The sequence below is a fragment of the Ochotona princeps genome, chromosome 1 (genome assembly GCF_030435755.1).
Source record: "Ochotona princeps isolate mOchPri1 chromosome 1, mOchPri1.hap1, whole genome shotgun sequence".
Lineage (NCBI taxonomy): Eukaryota > Metazoa > Chordata > Mammalia > Lagomorpha > Ochotonidae > Ochotona > Ochotona princeps.
Window position 1 is genome coordinate 44641613 of NC_080832.1, and position 21796 is coordinate 44663408.

Here is a 21796-nt window from a genome sequence, read left to right on the forward strand (position 1 = left end):
TCAACACTACAAACTACTAAATACAAAAATGAAAATAGACACAAGATAGCTGAATAGTACTTCATAGCCATTTTAAGGTATTATAGCAGCCAGTGTATATACTAAAACAGAAATGTCAATGAAGTAATCACAGGATGTGGTTAAGAACTTGCATTTTTTAAACATATTGGTCACTCAATACCATGTCAATTAACTCCATAAGGTTATAAACCATTGTTGATGCTAAGTTGTGGCTTTTAATGGGTTGGGGCGATATTCTGCCAGCTCTGCCTTCAGACCAGAGATGGTCTCCTCAAGAAACCATTGAATTTATCTGGAAATTAAGATACTGGACTCTATGCATGGTACATGCTTGCAATGAAATAATTATGACTGGATTTGAACTGTAATATTGCAACAAGGTGTAAGAATCCACCAAGGGGGGAGGGTACGGGGAGGGGTTGGGGGAATCCCAGAGCCTATGAAACTGTGTCATAAAATCAAATGTAATTTAAAAAAATTTAAAAATAAATGAAATTAACATGTGGGCCCAGCATGGTAGGTGATGCATCTTTGTGCTGGGACACATAGGATAACCAGAACCCTGCTCAGACCAGAAGTGTAGCCCTCCGAGCACACTGCGAAGGAAAGTGGAACTGTGGCTATGAGAGATCTTCCTGTATACACCAGACTCTTCATTTTTCCTTTGTTTTCCATTTCCTCCTACATCTTGAGATGCCTAAATAAAAAGATTACTCTGTATCCAGGAGATAGCATTTAAACAGCTCGTGCAATATTAATGTGATTATTATACTGATTTCCAGATGTGAGCTTAATGCCAGCATAGTCAAACTTCTAAAGAAGAAGTTTCAAATAACAAACACTCAGAGTAAGTATTCTACTAAAGACACAACCACACATATGTTGATGATCTGAGGCAATGGTACAATCTCTATGGAGCCTTCTAGAGATTCCATCAGTGACTGGATCATCAGAATTTCCTCAGGCCTCTTTTCCCTTTTCTTCCCTCCAAATCCCTTGCTGTTCCTAGTGTTTGTGCTGCTACCATTTCCATTCTTCTAGGAATCTTATTTTAATTCAAGACACCCATGATAAAATGGTGGGAATAACTTTTAGATAACACATTTATACAACGCAAAATTATTAATTATTAGCTTTAAAATCATACATGACACACAGCTAAGATTCAATGTCTAGAATCCAAATAAGGGCATATAAAAATTACAAGCAGTTCTTTAAACTTTTTTTATAAAATATGAGCTTAACAGGATTGATTAAACAGCCTAATTATTATTAAATGCATAGCTTTCATTCAACCTAATAATGATTGCTTCTCAACAGCTACTTATTTGGGGGAAAATTGTTGGCTATTTTTTTTTGTATCACTGACGTAATTATAAGGCTGTAAGACATGTCCTCGAGGGATATACCTGAAGTCTTCCAACTGCCAGTGCTCCTTAGAAAAGTGTCTGTTGCCTTGACACTTGGAGGGCATATTTTGTTGTTTTCCTTATTTTTACTTGTTATAGTTTGCTTTGCCCTGCGTTGTTATCAGAAGTGCCGTGTTTGCTATTTTATCTATCTTTTTGTCACTTTCTCAAATAACATTTGTTTCCTTGTAATTCCCTCATATGTTTCATTTAGTTAAGTATTAGGATCGCTGCGACTGGACCTGTTCCTGGATCCAGCAAAATCAGTGTTCAGATTCGCTGAAAGGTACAAGGACCGTTAAGAGGAATTCACATAGTGAGCCATTGTGCATTTCTGCCTGTACTGTATTCTTTATGACCTGCTCAATTCAGGCATTTGTGTTCTTAGTGATTTATTTATTCATTTTGGTTGCAGTATCGCTGAGACATAGAAAATAAGATTTGGAGTTTTCAATTGTCTTACCTTTATGCATGATAAAAAGGAATCTAATGGTGGCTATTCATTTCTGGTGCTTTTGCAGACTTACCTTGTCTGACAGCCAATGTGGTAGTATACACCAAGAAGAGAAGGATGTAATTGAGAAAACTCTGGAAGACTGGTGTGTTGGCATGAAAATCTTCAGCCAGGTACTTGCTGGTCAAGCCAATTCCACAAATAAGAAGGGATAACACTTGGCCCAGGGCCACTGAGATTAACATCTCCCTGAAAAATAAAGAGAAACACAGCAAAGATCAGCAGAGAAGTCATTAAAACAACAGTAGTTAGAGTTTATTTGGCACTCCCCCAAACACTGGGTAAGTGCTATAAATACTTTCTTTTAATCCATCACAGTAATCCTATGAGAAAGGGTACAATTATTACTAAGATTTTATAATGATGGAAACCAAGGCTTAAAGTAGTTATCATAATTATATAGCTAGGAAGTGGAAAATTGGAATTTAAGACAAAATCTCTCAAAGAAAACCAGTTTTAAATGCTGTACCCTGGACCTGTGGAGTGGGAGTGGGGTGGGCTGGGTTGGGAAGAGAATGAGCATCACATCAAAGCTCCTCATCTTGATGCTCACTTGGTATTAACTAGGTGTTCAATGATGCTCAATGTCTCAACACTGCCCAGCAAGGACCGTATTTTGGCTTCATCCTCAAGTTCTCAGTCCAGTGAAGGCCTGGATCTTGAATCACCCAAGTGAAAGAAATCTATGAACTCCTGAAACCTCAAAAAGGCTGGGCCCTGTCTGTTCTCAGAAGTTGGAACTCAATTAGCTCTAGGAAGTTTGAAAAATATGATGTCTGTAAGCGATGGGCTCTCTTCTGCCCAAATTACAGCTTACACATTAACATTGGTGCTCAGAAAGGAGCTTGCGTTTCCTGGTAGCATAATCAAAGCTTACAAATTATGCAATATTTTCTGAGGCTTTTTCATGGCTCCTTTCCATATTGGTTACACCATGGAAAATATAAGCAAGAGTTAAAGCATTCATTTTTCGAAGAAACAAAACACCCACCCTCACTGTATGGTCACACACACATGCTTTGATACTGAAAAGCTTTTAGAACCACAAAGCAGATTTCTGAGCCTCCCATCATTTCCCCGCCCTACAAAAGTATCATCTGGTTATTATGCTTTATTCACAGAAACAACAATATAAGGTAAGTAAGAAGTAGTTCTTTTAAACCCAAACATTTTAGGAAGAGCATCTGCAGCATTTCCTCCCCTATGGTTAAAGTGAATTCTTTGCATTCTGCGGTGGTGGTTGGGGCAGGGGGTGCAGCACAGAGTCCTTGGGAAGTACTTACATGGTATTTTTGCCAGGAGAAAAGAAAATTATCAGTTACAATGTATTGATTCTATCTATTCCCACAGAAAGTTAAAATCATTTCAAGGCTAATGGGCTCACAGAGGACATTTTCCTAAGGTTGACCTATTTCCAGGTACTGGCCTCTGAGCACTTAATTCAACCTGTACATTAGAATCAAAGACAAGTTTTTAAAAAAGATTTATTTATTTTTATTGGAAACTCATTTATTCATAGAGGAGGAGAGACAAAGAAGACGATCTGCTGTCCACTGATTCATTCCTAAAGTAGCCACAACAGTTGAGCTGATCTGAAGCCAGGAGCTTCTTCCGGGTCTTCCATGCTGGTGCAGGATCCCAAGGCTTTGGGCTGTCCTCAACTATTCTTCCAAGCCACAAACAGGGAGCTGGATGGGAAGTGGGGCTGTTGGGATTAGAACCGGTGCCCATATGGGATCCTGGCACATGCAAGGAGAGGACTTTAGCTATGAGGCTACCGCACTGGGCCCCAAAGACACATTTTTCAACACAAGTCTAAAATGTCAGTTTGCTACTAAATTCATACAACAGGTGCACTTGAGGTTGGTGCCATCTGTAAGCCCTGTAGACTATCTACAAAGATAACAGCTCCCTTACATTTGTGTGCTCCTCCTAAAGGGAGGTGGGCCTCAGTTTACTGGTTCTGGAAGCCGAGTTGGACTTGCTTTGACCCTTAGAAGATAGGGAGAAGGAATGTTGTGAGACTATGCCGAGGCCAAAGGAAATGTGCAGTGTTCATCTTTGACCTATTTTAGGACAGAGGGAGGCTACTGAGTATTGAGAGATCATGGAGCAAGCCAAAGAGAAATGTAATCAGTTACCACAGCCTGAGCTGAACATTGGTGTGGACTTCGGATCCTTCTGGCCCAGGGAAACTATGCTAACCTGTGCTTCATGGAGCACAGGTGAAACAGCATAAGATTTTGAACAGCTGTAGTGCTGTAAGAAATAATAAATGATATTGACTAAGGACATGGGGCTTCTCGGGATTCTGTTACACAGCAACAGGACAGCAGCAACGTCCTGACATTTCATCCTCTCCTCTGCCACCCCTGGAGCTTCACCTCATCCTTTCCTGTACTTTTCCTCAGTGAAGGCAGAATTGCAGGCAGACAGAGCTCCTTGCACCTCAACAATGAGTCACGGTCTTCTTTGCTGACACTCTTTTGTACATATTATTTCCAGAATGTTCATTGTGCCTTTGTCAGGCTGAACCCTATTTATCCTTCAAGATTTGGCTCATATGTTCCTTACTCTTTCTTCCCAGGGACACATCTCCTTCATTACTTCTATTTCACTGCATTGTAATTGCTGCTTTTATGCGTCTTTCACCTCCACCAGGCTGTGAAGCTTATACAATGCCCTTCATTCTACCTACAGCAGGGCAGCACCTTGCAGAAGACAAGGAGAGTGCAGGGATTCAGACAATACAGAGACAGGTGTAGGGAGGCTTCGGGAATGAAAGAGTAACTAAAATGAAGAAAGGCAGAGGTAGAGTCATGCACCAGAACCAACTCAAAGAATTTTAGGGTTGCTTAACAGAAGGTTCAAACCTGATAAATTTCATGAGAAGGAAAGTTGATGATTCAGGTATATTGAGCTTGAGCTGCCAGATGAACTTCCAGGAGATCTGGCAGTATAAGGAGCACAAAGAGTTGAATAGACAGGACAGTAAGAAGAGTAATAGGTGGAGGCTAGACTCATGAAAGGGATGTTCCAACTTTTGGAAACAGATAATATTAACAAGGAAGTGAAAGTAAGATAGAAAAATAAGAGGGCCTTAGGAATAATCCTTGGGGAAGCAAGATTGGAGTTGGGAGTGAGGAAAAACTTGGATCACTGGAATCAGAAATGGGTAGAGGGCTCAGAAGATACCAAGGTAGTTACTGGTGTCAAGGAAGCCAAGGCAATAGCGATATTGGCAAGAGATATTGGTAAGAGCTGATTTGTCGTCACGGCCAATTCCTCAAAAATCAGTTTTTGTTACGTGGAGAAGATCAGTGCAACCCATGGAAACAGTGTCACTGATGGGAGGGGTAGAGTATAAGATGATAATAAGTTGATAATAATAGAGTAATAAGATGATAAGAAGCAATGAATCACAAAAGATGTTGAGTTTGAAGTTTTGAAGAAGACAAAGGATTGTTTTGAAGAAATGTAGTCACCACATAAAACAGTCATAAAGATAATTAAAATTGTAATGGTTAAAATGACTTTTATATTAATTTAGATTTGAATTATCTTAACATTAGCCAGTCTTGATTATTTGCTTACTGCCTGGCCTCCTTCGAGGAAGTAGAAGTGGGCAAAGTGAAGTCCAGCCTATCAGAGTAGCTCCTGCCACAGAGCAAGCCTGCTAGGAAGCTTCTGTACAAATTGTGTCCCTTTTGGAAAAGTGCAAGCAACTGCTGTGATGGGTTCATTCCTACATTTCTTGACGTTACAACTGTGGTGTTCAAAACATTGACAATATCTGGTGCTTTTACTGAACAAAATTAAGACATAAAAAAGATATATCATCTATGGCACAATAAATTTCCTTATGCATATATGCTATAAACTAGTATTCCACAAGTCATACACTCTGAATAGAAAGATTAATATGCAGGTACATTTTTTGTCATTGAAGACTTATTAAATCAAAGTTTTGGAGCTGGATTCCAAAATAATTTAGTATAAAACAGAGATAGTTAAGGTAAAATAGCAATAGCGATTCCTACATAATATGTTTCTTACAGTATGGTACATCCTGGGCGTAAGTTTATGTGTACTATCGCATTTAATCTCAAAAGAACCATAAAAGACAGATATTATTACTGTTCTGCTGTAAAGTTACAAAACCAACAAGAAAAGAGTTTGGATATAAATTAGGCTACAGAATTTCACACTCCAGAATTTTAACTACTAAACTATCTTACCATTATGCTACCCATCCCACAACTGGACCAAAGCAAAAATTATTTGCTTTTCCAGAGCACATGGAGCATAACGCTAGAAGCATAAGTGGCTGGCTTCCACAGTGGGGAGATGATAAAGATAAAATATTTTGTCAGAGTCACTGGTGGAAATTCTTTCATCAAGGTTGTATATAATGTATGCCTTTCAACAAGAGGTTGATACAAGCCTATTCTTGCTTCTTTCATCAAACAAAATATCAAAACTGCTGTATTCAATTTTTGCTTTTAATTAGTGGTATGCTATTCAGCTGCTGCTGGTGTGATTGGACAGGGAATGCAAATTATGGTGTTATTGGTCATGCTAATGAACTTGACATGTAAAACAGGAAGGAAGGGAAGGAGTTTTTTTTCTTTGTTTATATCAGATTAGTTCATCAGTCCCTTCTCGATTGAATGCAATTAGATCTTGCAGTTCACATCTGCACTAATTACTTGTCTTCGAATAGAAAATAAAAAGCAAATAAATAAAAATGTAAAATAAAAACCCACCATAATTATCTATATGATGACAATTGGCTGACCATGTCTTCTGTCCTGCTTCTTACCTCCATTGAACTCTTTTTTTTTTTTAATTCTGTGATAGTATAGGAAAATTTTATCTGGTATCCTTTACACAGAAATGTTCTCCCTAACTCTGTTTCCCAGTTTTATGATCTCTGGTTCATTTGTTATCTCCCCTTGCCTTTAAACTACATTCAATCAGAAGGAATCTGCCGGCCCAAGTCCTTGTTACATCATGTCTTTCTTTGCTCCAAGGATGAGTCAGATGTCCTCATCTATATGTCCCCATCTCTTCTTACACTTATCATACCATGTAGTTTTTGAACTCCTGAACAGAAGGCAATGTATCTTACTCATCACATTCCTAGTACTTCAGTGACTATTGTACAGAATACAGATGATGAAAAAAAAACCAGAATGAATAAACAAATAAATTTACTAATGAACAAATATTTGTAAATGAAAAGGGCATAGTCTTGGAATGATTTGAAAGATGGCTGCTTATCCTATCTTGAAAAACTACTAGCTCTGAAGGCAAAAACACCCTTGTTTTTCACTGTATTCCATCTGCCAGTTAGACATGGAGATTAATAAGCTATTTTCTGGTGCATTTCTGAACAAGCTTGGTAAGGTGTTATCATGCAAAAAATGATGCTAAATACGGTGTTGTGTGGAATTTTGCACAGTGAGCTGTTTGTTATTCATACAGTATACAGATAGCACAACAGATGCATTCTAACATAAGATGCACAGTCCCTATAATTTTAGTAGCAGAAATGGAGAGGAAGGTATAATACACATTTTCATCTTTTTTGTTTATGCATTTAGAAGGACATCCTATCTAATTTAAATTCAGAAGTACTAGACAATGAAAAATGCATGAGTCTTAGTAAAAATAATGCTGCTCAAAGCTGAATACCTGTTATAACCGAGCTTGTATTCATAAAGCCTAACATAACCATTATCAATGGCACTTTGTTCTGTTAAATAAAGAGACTTAGGATTTTGTAAATAAACTTGTTTACCAAGTATATGTTCAAAATAATAGTTAAAATAAAGCATGGATTGAATTCTTTCTTATAAGAATGCATTATTTCAAATGGTATAAAGAATTGCATGAAATACTGAAGAATTTCAAGCTAGTGTGACATAATCATATTCCTTTGTAATTCTTTGGCATGTGTAAGTCAATTATGTTATCAGTTTGAACTAGAGTGTATCTACCTTTCTGATGGAGCTGCAAGATCTTCATCTGTTACTTATTCCCACGCAAGTCACGGCATATCTGAATCAGCATCTGAATTCACGTGTGCAAATACAGCTGCTACTCACTGCCTGTACCAAAACCAATGCCATTTGAATGTGGCAGAAACATGTTCTTCTATGGTCTCTAATAAGTTTCTTGTTTACAGAAGTCAGGTCATTGACTTCTAACAGTTCCTTTTCTAAAGGTTTAATTGATTTAGGCATCAGCTGGACTTCTCAGTAATAAGATAATTAGGCATGAAGCAAATATACACTTTTAGAAGTTTAACTGGGATTTCTTCTCTTTCTTCTCTTTTTTTTTTCTTTTTTTTTGATTTTGTGGTATTTGTGTTTTGCTTTTCTCATTAGGTGGAAGAAACCCAGCAAGCTGCAAGGAAACCCACACAGTATTAAGCAAAGGAGATATTTGAAGCTGCTGTGTGAAAGGATGATTCGAAAATGCTCATGGATGTTGCATGTTTTAAGTCCAGACAGCCAGCACAGAAGAGTGAAAAGGTACCGAAGAGGAAAACAGATGTTACTATTACTAATTAAGGTCCATGATCATGGGTATTTCCCATTCTTGGTGGATTTATTCATGTATAACATGTCTGAATGTATGATACATCTTGTACTCCATTTCAAATCTGTTTGGTTTTACCTATCTCCAGAAACCCTTGTTACTTGCATGAGCACCAGTGATGGTTGGAATGATGGACCACATAGTTTACAGTCATTACATGAGCACAGCCTCATGCCAACACCACGCTGTGCCAGAATCATGGGGATTTGCAGGTGACACTGAGGGCAGACTTTGTGGGGATCCACTTGGTACTTACTCATGTGTAATTATAATGTACAGAGAAATTATTTCACTTGACTAATAGACAACTCTAGCAAATTCTTCCTTCATCTTTCCTCCAGGACAGCTGTCTGATGAGCAGTCACTTAGGCAGGTTCTCTGAAATTTAGTCTAAATCACTAGGTGCTCTGTTATGTTCTCTGCGCATCAGTACCATTTCTCCCCCTTTTCCTTCCTCAATCTAGCCCATAGGCTTGTACCGTGATTAAGTTGTAACATGCAAGCCTCTGTTTGCTTTCCGGGGAACTAAGTCTAAATTAATGAGTTTTATGTTTCCTTCCATTCCATACTCTCATTTTCAGAAGACATCAGTGTGTATATACCAATTCTTGAAATTTGTGTATTTGATTTTCAAGTCTATTACCTTTGTGTTTTTGATTAAAAAAAAAAAAAGCCTTGGTAGCTGTGGCACCAGCTCATTTATACCATGTAAACTTGGTGGGTTTGGGAATTCACCAAAAAGAAACAGATCAGTGAGTAACATGTTCCAAGACTAGCCAGTTAGACGTTTGCAAAAACGAGTGTTTGATCTTGCCTCCAAGAATTGTTGATTGGCAAAGAACATAAATAAATAATTGATGCTACCTAAACAGAATAATAATTATCTATGTATCCTGGTATATTCACATAAAATTACTACATATTATTAGGAAACTTCAATAAACAATTTAAAATAGGTTGAGACAAATCTGAAGGCATCTTGGGGAACATAACTTGAGTCTTTTAAAAAACTAATTGGAAAGATAGAATTTGGCATGAAGAAGTTAGCATGTCATGGCAGGAAAGGGAAGGTTCTGCTGTTTCAGAAGACAGGAATTAAAGAAGAATCACTTCCTGGCCAGAGAGAAATCACAATCGTAAAAGAGCTAGGTAAAGAGAGGTAAATGACAGAGTGATTTAAAGAGGTCAGAGTTTTAATTTACGTGTCATCCTTGCGCAGGGGCCATGCTAATCTCTGTATTGTTCCAATTTTAGTATATGTGTTGTCGAAGTGAGCACAGAGTTTTAATTTAGCAGTGTTCATTTTCGTGCATTTTGGCCCAGAAAAACTGAAACCGGCACTGGCCATGATGTGCTCAAATTTTTCTGCTCATTTTTCTGCTAGAATCAAACATCACTTTGATCGTGGTGAAACAAATTTCAAAAAGTAGAAACAGTGAAGAACCTGGTATCTCTTTGTGGAAGTGAGACATGCTTACTAACTCCACTAATATTGCAATATATCCACCTCTGGCTGAGACATGCTGATGCATCTGCACTTCTTGAGGTGGTAAAAGTGCAGTTTCTTCAAAACACTTCAACGTGAACTGCCAGGAATCCTTCAGTATTATTTGTTGAGAGAAGAATAAGTTAAAGATGCTGTCATCTTGATTCCCATGATCGTATTAGTCACCTTAACAATTACAGAAAGAATCCATGTCCCAGTAGGATAAGTGCTTTGATAATCGAATTAGTACGAACTATTAATTGAGGCTAATTAAATAATTGTCATCCCATTTAACAGCAATACCTTAAAATGTGCTGCATGATTTTACACTTCAACTTGTTATATTTATGTTATGGTTGCTGAACCTTTCAAATTGCTTTTTAACACTCTTATCAGGCAAAATCTTAAGTTATGCTATGACACTTATAGGGAAATCCAGCTATGATAAAAAGAGTAGATCCATAATTAAACTATCTTAAGTACAAATTTTCTTTAGCATTTTTTGTTACCCATTATTAGACACTGTGACTCCTTTCTGATAGCAGAACATCCACACATATGTCAGAGAATCCTAAACAGCTTAAACGGTCAACCATCTAAGGTTTAGCCATCTGAATTGCAGATCCAGTGAATGCACAAAGATCAAGTAATCTGTCAAATATTAGTCACATTTAATTACTTTCTCATACTTTTCACTTACAAAAATAAAGGAAGGTGCTTTTGCAGAGAAAGTAATGATGATATTCTCCTCCCACAGTGTAGAAGATCATGCTGTATCCCCACTGAGATATGCATGCATCTTACACGAGAGAAAATGCACTTTAAGACAAGCTTTGAATGATTTGCATGAAAGTAAGAATCTTTGCTTTGTTTTTCCAGGGGACAGCCTGTTGTAGTAAGGTAAGCACATGCTTGGAAACTGAATAGATCCGAATTTGGATCTTGGCTTTATCACTTAATATAAAATGGAGAGAGAAAGAGAGAAATGGGGAGAGACAGTGGTTTTTAATGTGGTAATAAGAATATATGAATTGCCTCCTAGGCAATAACAGCTTTCATGGCCTTTAGTTCATGTATCACTATTCATGCTGATTTCAACCTGTAAGATTTAGTTATTATCAGTTAAACACAAAATATTACCAACCTGCATCTCAGGATGTTTTCTTTTTCCACTAGTAAATATTTTTCCAGATCAGAAATTGGAGACGTGAAGGAGAAAGAGATAGGAACAATTAAGGAATCCTAAGAGATATGATTGTTAGAAAACTGACAGATATAAGTTTTAAATGGGAATTTCCAACTGTAGTTGTCACCATTGCTAATAGCTACTTGGATAGTAAGAGAGAGGTGGTGAACTTTTTTAGATGATTATGTTGCTGCTTTCTTTCTTCATGCATTTTTAAATGACTTTGACATTTTTCATTACACAATGCTTTTAGCTTTCCATTTCGAATTATGTTAGCGAACCCTGAGGCCAAATGGCAAACACTTAACTTCAAAATCTATTAAATAAATAAAAATGAAGTGTACAACACTGGCACTTTGTTTCTTTTCAAAATAAAAAGGTATCAAAAGCCATTATTTTATCACATATTTAGCAAATTTTTATACATGCAGTGTAGTTTATTGTAAGTAGAGCAAATTGGGAAAATCAGATTTCACTACACACAATTAAAACCTATTTGAAGGATATATAATCAATTGAGATGATCAATTATGTCTTTTACTTGCATGCAGGTAACTTAGGATAAATAAATTATGCCTCACGTTTAGAAGACAAATATATCTGACTTTTACTTTCAATTGATAAAAAATTCTGATAGTGAAGGCTGACGTTTTTCTTACAGATGACTGCAATTGTCCCATTCAAGGACATGACAATAAAAGAATTAACTGCATATCTCAGTATTTGTGACAGATTGCCTTGAAAAACAACCTCTAAATTACATCAAAATTCATTTTAACAAAACTTATTCTAGGTGACATGGCCTCTTGTAAGAACGAAAAGCAGATATTTACCATCACTATGTCTTATAATGACTGGAAAGAAATTTGACTTGTTGAAATGTTTGCAGTAAGGATACTTTTATTAACAAGAAGTTATTCTATGATTGCCACTCTTGCTTCAAGGTTAGAAGAGTAAAATGCAATTAGAAGAAAGATGTGATTTAAAATAGGAAATTTAAAAATATTCTCCACAGCCATAACAATGGAAGAGAATAGATGGCAGAGAAAGTTCTGGAGTCAGGACACCCTAATAAACACATGGGAAGACTTGATGGGATGGGGAAGCTGAATCTGGTGCAAACTGACAAAATGACATCGATGACCTTGTAAAGGATGATTTCAGTTGATCAATGAGAGAAGACATGTTCCACTGTCAAAAGCTACCAACACTGTGGAACCACAGCAGTCAAAATGAAATTGACAAATAAATCACAAACTAGGATGCAAACATAATTTTTATTCTGTAAATGACTATTCCACTTGAAATTTATGTTGTCTTAATCTGCTTTCTGTCAATAATATACAAAGAGACTTTGTAATTGAAAAAGAGTAGAAGTCACAGTTGTCAAAGCTGGGCTGTCCGCCAGTGCAGTGCAAATATCTGCACAGCATCTAGTGGGAACCTGCCTAATGCATCATGACCTGGGTGAGGCATGTCAAGGTACAACCAACTGCTAGTTCAGCTTGCCTGTCCTCTTCTTCAAAAGCGACTAATGCCATCATGGGGTCTCCACTCCTGTGACATTATCTAATCCTAATACCACCCAACCAAAAACCCAGCTCTAAATGCCACTAACATGAATTTGTGAATTAAATTTCTAACATAAGAGCTTTTGGGGAACATATCCCAAACATAGCATCTGTTTTACATGAAGAGATATTGCCAAGAAAGCAATCAGAGCCAGTGCTTTTATTAAGGACTATGAAGACAAAAATGGAAAGATCACTTTTTAAACACAATTCGTAATCCAACCTGAGGATGTAATGAGTTGTGATCTGATACATCTGGCTTTGTAAAATCCAATGGAAAGGAACAAGGTATTGTGACTTTCAAACATTCTCCAAGGCGTTGGTCCTACTCTACCTATGTGGTGTAAGGCTTTGTAAGAGCATGTTCACTAAGCCTAGATGGATCCCAGGAGAGCATGTCATTCCATAACCACAAAAATTTAAAACATTTAATCTTTTGAGTTACAACTCCAAGAAAAAGTTTCAAACTATTCCCATGGTTCCCATGGTATCCTAAACCTTTTTATTGTGACTGTGAAAATGATTAAATAGAATCTGAACATCAAATCATTCATTTTCCTTCACTTACGTGTGTGTGTGTGTGTGTGTGTGTGTGTGTGTGACGTAAAGCAATGAAGGAGTTAACAAATAACCCTTTTGGATGTATAAGTCAATTGATATGAAGTACCTATCTCACCAGTGCACATATTGCCAAATAGATAAAATTCAAATGAGTTGTGCATGACATGAATAATGATGAGTACACACTTTGTGTCCCTTACTGCTTCTGAGGACTAGCTAGCTTATATACAAATGGATTACTCTAGATAGAATGCTGCAGTATCAAATAACTTCATTGCATTTTTAAAGAAATTGCAAAGAAAATGAATCAAAATGAACATGTAAAATGATGTATATATCATGCTGAATTTACCAGAATTCTAATTAAAGTACTTGAAGCAAGAGAAACTACATCATTTTTTCAAACACATATCAGATAAACCTTGTGAAGGTCTAGGAGTGAGAAAGGCAGAATCGGCCTTGTGTAATGACTCAGTTGCTGTTACACTCTTTTGGAATGAAGAAGAGGTCAGACTGTCCTTCAGTTACTTCTTTCCTTGAGTGAGACAGATATTATATAAACTTTAAAAGACTGGCTAAAAAGAGGCTAGATCCTACTTTATGTTTCAAGTAAGAGCATTTATTGAGACATGTATAAGAATTTCTCTCTCTCTCTTTCTGGAAATTTAAAACTCGGTGACATCAGAATGGTTTCTACCAAAAAAAAAAAAAAAAAAAGGAGAGCACTAAAACACAGGATCCTTCATGCATCCTCCTTTCTTTATTTGGAATCCCCTGGAGGAGATTATGTCAAGGACAGGGAAGGCTGACATTCATGAACTTAGGGGAGAAGGGCAAAAAAAAAAAAAAAAAAAAACAAGTTGAAGGAAGAATCTTTGAGTAGTGAGGGTTTTTCTGGCAACAGTGAGCCAAATTTTTCCCATCTGGTGAAGTGGGATTATAAACATGTAGGCAATTTGGTTTAGGAGGCCATCTAGGGTAACCATATTCAAAACCCATGTTTGTCAGTTTACAGGGATTCCCATGGGCAAATGTGGCACAGAATTTGCAAGATCTTTGGGTAACCAGAGAGTAAAAACTTGAGAAATATGCATTCTAGTAATCCAGTTTTTCAATCTATTTAAGATGCTGAGGCAACTGTTTGGTCCTAGATCAATGGGTAGAGTTGAAAGGAGAAGAAAAGGAGGATTTGGGGTGACCCCAAAATGGCTGAGAATTCCCAGTCCAGAGCGAAGACATTCAGTGAGATTTGTTTTCTTTCCTGAAAATTTATACAACCAAAGGTCTCCATTTCTTTTACTCTTTGAACAATGGATTTCCATTTTTGTTAGCTAAGAAGTTATTCATAGTAAAGCATATTTTTTACCTCTTTGGAAAATGATTGGAATTTTATTATAGGCAAAGACGATCTGCTTCCTTTTTTTTGGAGTGGGGATGATAACAGTTTGAGAAGTTGAGAAAAGGATAGAAAAGAAAGATTTACAATTCTAAGATACTTAAATGATGCAATAAAGGATGGATGAAGAGTATGTAAAGGATTATGTATAATATCTTCTAGAGAGACAACTATTCATACAATAAGCATTTGTTTTTCAAAACAACATAAAATTAAAGGACAGTGGGCTAAGAACCCACATGAGCTACTTAGCCATGGATATACTCCTACTGCCTAGTCTATATTCTAGTTCCATAGCCAGTCCGAGCAAGGTGAGAAATGATGCTCTTTGAAGAATAAAATGTGACAGCTGCTGTGATACATATTTCATAGAATGTTTTCTCACAGAGTTTACTCTTCTGCTCCTCTGCACATTTCCAGTGACGTCTGAGATCTGCTAGTGAGGAACATGAGAGACACACGTTTTCTCACTAACTCACTCTTTCATCCCCTGTGCGTAACGATTTAGTTAGGTTGGAAGCTTTAGAGCATATGCGCAAGCATTTTCTCATTTGACATTTATGGAACTATTTAAAGTATATGATGGGACACAGAGCAAGGCTTTATTTAGCTGGTTTGGTTTACTTTAAGAATTAAAAAGATAGGATAGAAGTACATAGGTTGATGAGGAGAGACAAAGCTATGTCATTTACTATAATAAAATTTGTTCAAGATATAAATTCTCTGACTCAATGATAATAACATTGGAAACTACATGAAAAATTATTCCTATCAAAGCATACGTATTATTAGCATTGATACCTAAAAATCTGAAATACAATTAAATAACCCAAGTATCTTTTAATGGGCTACCTTAAAGCCTTAAACACTATAGGAACAATTTTATATCTATGTCCCTTCAAATATGAAAGAGACATATGAAAGATGATGAACAATGTGTTCAGTGAATTAGTAACCACAAATGACATTAATTATAGGCCACTGCTAACACCAGTAGGGTAACTTAAAATGACGATCTGTAGTACACAGTAGCCGGCTACAAGGACAGACTACATGCCATATGCTCCCAACAAGGCATCTTGGGAAGACGACTGTGAGACTATGTCAATCTATATTGTGTGATTATCAACACTAAATCTTGTATTCAACATGATATCAAAACCACAATAATTCATGGTCCTAAGTGTCCCAGTGCATGGAGTGGTAACCTAGAAACTCAGTCTTCTAAAAACTCTCTGGAAGAAATAGGTGTTTACTTCCTGTGTCTGTAAGGACGATCTGATTGAAGAACTCTGCTCAACTATGTGACACAAGGAATCGATATCTAGTGCCATTCTTGTCTGTAATATGTTAGAAGATTTGCTGAAGCAAATAAATTAGAGACAATGGAATTTTTGTGCAGCATTTTTTGTTGAAGTGTGTCAGAAATCACAAAAAGATGTTGTTCAAGCTCTAATTTCCCTTCATTTCTTGGATAGTGGATGTCTTTGGAGTATTTAGGAACCAGCAGGTGTATAATCTGTACTTGAAGAGACAAATGTGAAACTCAATTGGACTGTGGAGCAAGTAGAATGTTCAGCTGGCCTGAAGAGCAGCCAAACCAAATGAAGGCCATGGGCAGGAACTCCCCAGCAACCAACACAGATGGCCCATACATCACATTTAAACACTACCAACAGTCAAAATTTCACACTGCTTCAACTCTCTCCTTTCATTGTTTTGTTAAAAAAATAAACAATAATTCTACAATAAAACCATAAAGTAGAATTAAAGTAACTTTCAAGTATCTTGAAACTTGTTTTGGAAAAAATCTTACGTTTGACAGAGTTAATAATTTAGAGAACAAATTTGAAAAAAAAAAGATGAATTATTAAGGTCTTTGTTAGCCTACCAGTAATAGATACATATTGAAATTTGGACATTTTGAGCTTTGATGATCTTCTGGTAAACTTATGTGTCCTGAGAATACGTTTACACTAAAGATGGGAGTGTGTGACAGAATAATTTTCAAAGTGTGTATTATCATGTCATAGGTGTTTAAGAAACATAGACCATGGGGTCAGGGTTGTGGTATAGTGATTAAAGCCTCTGCTTGAGATGTTGGGATCCCAAATGGATACTGGTTCATGTCCTGGCTGTTACACATCCTATCCAGCTCCCAGTTTCCTATGTGTTGTTGACCACAACAGTGACTTAGATGACTTAATTCACTTAGTCACATAGGTCTTAAATCACCGTTAGATTGCATTTATACAACTCTGCTTGTAGCATGGCATTGTTCTGGGACTCTGCACTATTGACTTACCTGTCTTCACAACCACCTCATGGTCACTTGTGGACCAATGTCCTTAATTCAGTTCTGATAGTTTGAGTGCCGAATGAAGCTAAAGGTAGCGTCACTGTCTCTAACTGGACATGACAGATGGCTAAGCAAGTGTTTCAAAGGCAAAAGTGAAAATTTCATCATAAGTAATAAAACAATGGGCAGTAAGACACAGCAGATGTATTTTCTTCTTGAAGCAAGATCTTTGAAGCCCAACTCCCGGTGTAAGTGTTTTACCTCTGACCTTGACACCAAGGCTTGTTTTGCTCAGAGAGTTTCTTTCTTTGGTGACACTGTAGTGCATTCCTTCTGCTGATAGATATTTTAAAAAAAATTAAACATTTATTCATTTATTTTATTTTTTTAAAGATTTGTTTACTTTTATTGGAAAGTCAGATATACAGAGAGGAGGAGAGACAGAGGAACATCTTCTGTCCAATGATTCACTCCCCAAGTGACCACAACAGCTGGTGATGAGCTGATCCAAAGCCAGGAGCCAGGATCTTCCTCCAGGTCTCCTACATGGGTGCAGGGTCCCAAGGCTTTGGGCCATCCTCAACTGCTTTCCCAGGCTACAAGCAGGGAGCTGGACGGGAAGTGGAGATGTTGGGTTTAGAACCGGCACCCATATGGGATCCCGGCGCATTCAAGGTGAGGACTTTAGCCGCTAGGCCACTGTGCTGGGCCCTATTCATTTATTTTAAAGGTTGAGTGTAAGAAGGAAAGATGGAGGGATAAGGAAACAGAAAGAGAGTAAATGAGAGAGGGAGACAGACAGAGACAGAGAAGACTTCCATCCCATAGTTCACTTCCCGAATGTCTGTAATAACCAGGGATAGACTAGACTGGTACCAGAAACCAGGGGCTCCACCTGGATTTCCCCCATGGGTTACAGGAATTTAAATACTTGGGGCCAAGTATCTTCCACCTCCAAAGTGTATTAGAGGAAAGCTGGATTAGAAATGCAGGAACTGGTATACAGAATAGGGACTGTAATATCTGATATGGATGTGGATGCACCAGGTAGAAGCTTAGCTCCCAATCCACAATATTCACCGTGACATATCTTTACTAACTTAAGATTTCCTAAGGAATTTAACTTTCAAAAGTGAGTTGTGGGGCCCAGCGTGGTATCCTAGTGGATAAAGTCCTTTCCTTGCCTGTGCCAGGTTCCCATGTGGGCGCTTATTTGTGTCCCGGTGGCCCTGCTTCCCAGCCAGCTCCCCACTTGTGGCCTGCAAGAGCAGTGGAGTACAGCCCAAGGCCTTGAGACCCTGCACCTCAGTGGGAGACTTGGATGAAGCTCTAGGCTCCTGGCTTTGGATCAGCTCACTTCTGGCTATTGCAGCCACATGGGGAGTGAATCAGCAGACAAGATCTTTCTCTTTTGTCTCTCCTCCTCTCTGTATATCTGACTTTCCAATAAAAATAGATTCATATTTTTAAAAGGTGAGTTTGGTTTTATCCTCTAGAAAGGAAAATGAAGGACACACACACACACACAACATGAGAAAGGGCTGGGTATTCATCAAGAAATTTCTCGGTGGAGAGAAAGGCTACTGTTTCCAGGAAGCAAAACACTGGGTTGTTCTATACAGCACTGGCAGCCACAGTACTTCTAACAGTGTGCACAGTCCGAGGTCCAATATACCTAGGCTACTACAAGAAGTTGCAGCAGGTATGGTCACTTCTGGAAATCAGGCCAACCACCAGCAACTTGTAGAATGCATTGTTTTTAAATTTTTTATTTAATTGAGAGACAGAATGGCTGAGAAAGGGAGAAACACAGAGAGATTTCCATCTGCTGATTCACTTCACAAATGTCTGCAGCAGTCAGAGCTGAGACAAGCTGTAACCAGGAGCCAGGAGCTTCACCCGTGTTGCCTATGTGGGTGGTAGGGCTCCAAACACTTGGACCATGTCATTATGAGAGAACTGTATCATGAGTGGATCAGCTGGGTCACGAACCAGCGCTCATACAGGATGCTTGTGTTGCAGGTGATTGCTTCTCCCACCATGCCACAGCCAGAATGCATTATTTTTATATTTAAAATATCTATATATAATAACACGAAAGTATCTTGGATCTCTGTATTACAAGAACAGAATGTGGGAAAAAAAAACAAGAAGTGTTGCAACTTGAGAATTGAAAGATGTTTCCTTTAAATTTAATCCAAAATGAAAATCAAGAAGAAAACATTCTTCCCTCTGGTAATTCTACACATGGAAATATTTCTTGGCAGTGAAAATTGATTAACCGTTTCCTGTGCTGGATCTGGTTGGCATTTTTTTCTACCCAGAAATGTTATCGCTCAGGCACCTAAAAACAATTTTAGTGGGAAAAAATGGCATCTATGGATCTTCAAAATAATTCTGCCAAAATACCTAAGTGAAGACACTCATTTCCTGCTCATCCCTGCCATTAGAAATAAGTATGCTTTGATGGTTGGCTATAATCTCTCTCTCTCTCTCTCTCTCTCTCTCTCTCTCTCTCTCTCTCTCTCAATAGAGCCTCCCTGTGAGCCACATTCTCCCCCTGCACCCAGGTCACAAATGACCTATTGCCAGCAAACATCAGTATGAGTAAAGCAGGGACTACAGGTGCAGACAGACTGCACCCTCCTGGGGTTTTTCTTCCCAGAGATCCAGCTCCATTCTTGGCACACTGCATGTGCAGGCAGTGAATTTTAAGGAAGAAAATGGAATTAGTTACCAACCACTTTCCTTCTTGCACCAAAGAAACCACCTGCACGTCTTAGTCATGCTTTTCCATTTTCTTAGCCTTCCTCTAGAAAATGTTTGCTTCTGGGCCATTTTAATAACTGAAAAAAAAAAAGCAAACAAAAAGAACAACAAACCCTCCTGACAATCCTGTGCTGAGAAGACAGTAAGATAACATGTCACCTGCTCTGCACTTTGCAAATGTAAAGGAAGCAGGGCAAAACTCATTAAGAAGAAATGGATGCACAGGCTGGCATCAAAGTTCTGTGGGTTAAGTTGCAACCTGCAATGTTAGTATCTCATCTCACAGTAATGGTTTGCATTCTGACTACTGCAGTTCCAATTCATTTCCCTGCTAATGCATCTGGAAAAGTAATGAAAGATGGTCCAAGTGCTTGGGCCCCTGTCACCTACACAGGAGATCCAGCTACAGTTTAAACTCCTGGCTTCAGCCAGACCCATGTATGCATTTAGGGAGTGAATGGGTGAACTCTCTCTCTCTCTCTCTCTCTCTCTCTCTCTCTCTCTCTCTCTCTCTCTCTCCTATAGCCACCCCCCCAAACACAAAAAAGTAATTACTATCAGTTATTGCCATCCTACATGTGAGAAAATTGAGGCACTGAATAGTTATTTTCCAAGATTATACATCCAGGAAGCAATAAAAGAGTAACCCAAGCTTAATTTAATCTCAACATCTGAGGCTTTTTTTCAAATGCCATTTCATGCACTTGAATCATGAGAGGGAGAGACCGAGAAAGAGAGAGAGAGATCTTCCATCTGGTTTACTACCCTCTCAAACCCTCAATATTCTGGATGAGACTGAAATGAACTCAGAAGCCAAAAACTTCATCCAGTTTTCCCAGATCCATGGCAGGGACTCACTACTTGGGCCATGGTGCACTGCTGGAGCATCAGTAGGAAGCTGGGTGTGAGGCATGTAACTGCGGCACAAATGGACACTACAATATAGGTTGCAGGCACCCCATACAGCAGCAAAAATCAGCTGCTCCACAATTGTAACCACTAAAATTTTTATAACCCTCTGATCTAAAGGGCCAAGAAATAATATAAGATAGGATGGTGGCCAAGGAAGGAGAATGGAGCCGTCATCTACTCTAGAAGACCTTTGTCTTTTCTGCTGTATTCCTTGAAATAACACTTTCTCAAAGCCTAACCTCTACTTTGACTTGATGATTCAATCCATACATCCACTTCCTGATGTTCTCACAAAATAGAAGACCAAAGAATGGATTACAAACCTGACAGTGAGAAATTATGGGTTTTCTCAACAAAAGACTTTAACTGCTATATGTAAGACAGATTAAAAAGTTGTCTCAAAAATAAAAGATTAGCTACAATTAAACACACACACAATAAAGAAGTAACTCAGTTTGAAGAGAGAATCTTGATAGCCAGAGGCTGAGAGGGAGGGAGAGACGGATAAAAGATGTTTGGATTAAAAAATAGAGGAAGCTGAATGTGAAGCATCAATTGTGATAAAGATATTAATACAGATGCTAACATGGCAAACGGGGTTGGGGCATATGGAAACATACTGTGTTACTACCTCACAGTTTTGATTGTAAATTTGGACCTTTTTGACATAAAATATTATTTATAATATTATTAATACTATTTATTATTAAAATATTATTTAAAACCAAATTACTATTAAAGCCTCATGTGATATTGTTTCTAGAAAAGCCTATTTAAGCAAAAAAGATTATTAGCATGGAGATTAAATGATTCTTCAACACAATGTTAATATTTCTTATCAGTATATAGTTACGTATTTGTATGTATATGTATGCAAAAATTCACCTGTCTTTGAATGCCAGAATACAAGATTTAAAGTTACTTATATCAATAAATGTAAGCTTTTATAGTCATAAACTCAGAAAAGGAGAGAAGATTTCTCCTGAACGGCTGACAGCAGTATAAACTCAAATATGACTTTAACATTCTTTGAGATTCTCAGTAATCTTCTGTTTGGAAAATGTAA

General features: G+C 37.7%; 1 protein-coding gene and 1 pseudogene across 1 annotated transcript in view; both read right to left on the minus strand.

Annotated features, from left to right (window-relative positions):
• SLC35F1 (solute carrier family 35 member F1) overlaps nucleotides 1–21796 on the minus strand; it is a 410909-nt gene that overhangs the window by 175958 nt on the left and 213155 nt on the right. The window contains exon 2 of the mRNA XM_004597582.2: nucleotides 1958–2133. Coding sequence (XP_004597639.1) covers nucleotides 1958–2133 — 176 coding nt within the window. The remainder of the gene's footprint in view (nucleotides 1–1957; nucleotides 2134–21796) is intronic.
• Nucleotides 9728–9828, minus strand: LOC118758382 (U6 spliceosomal RNA; annotated as a pseudogene).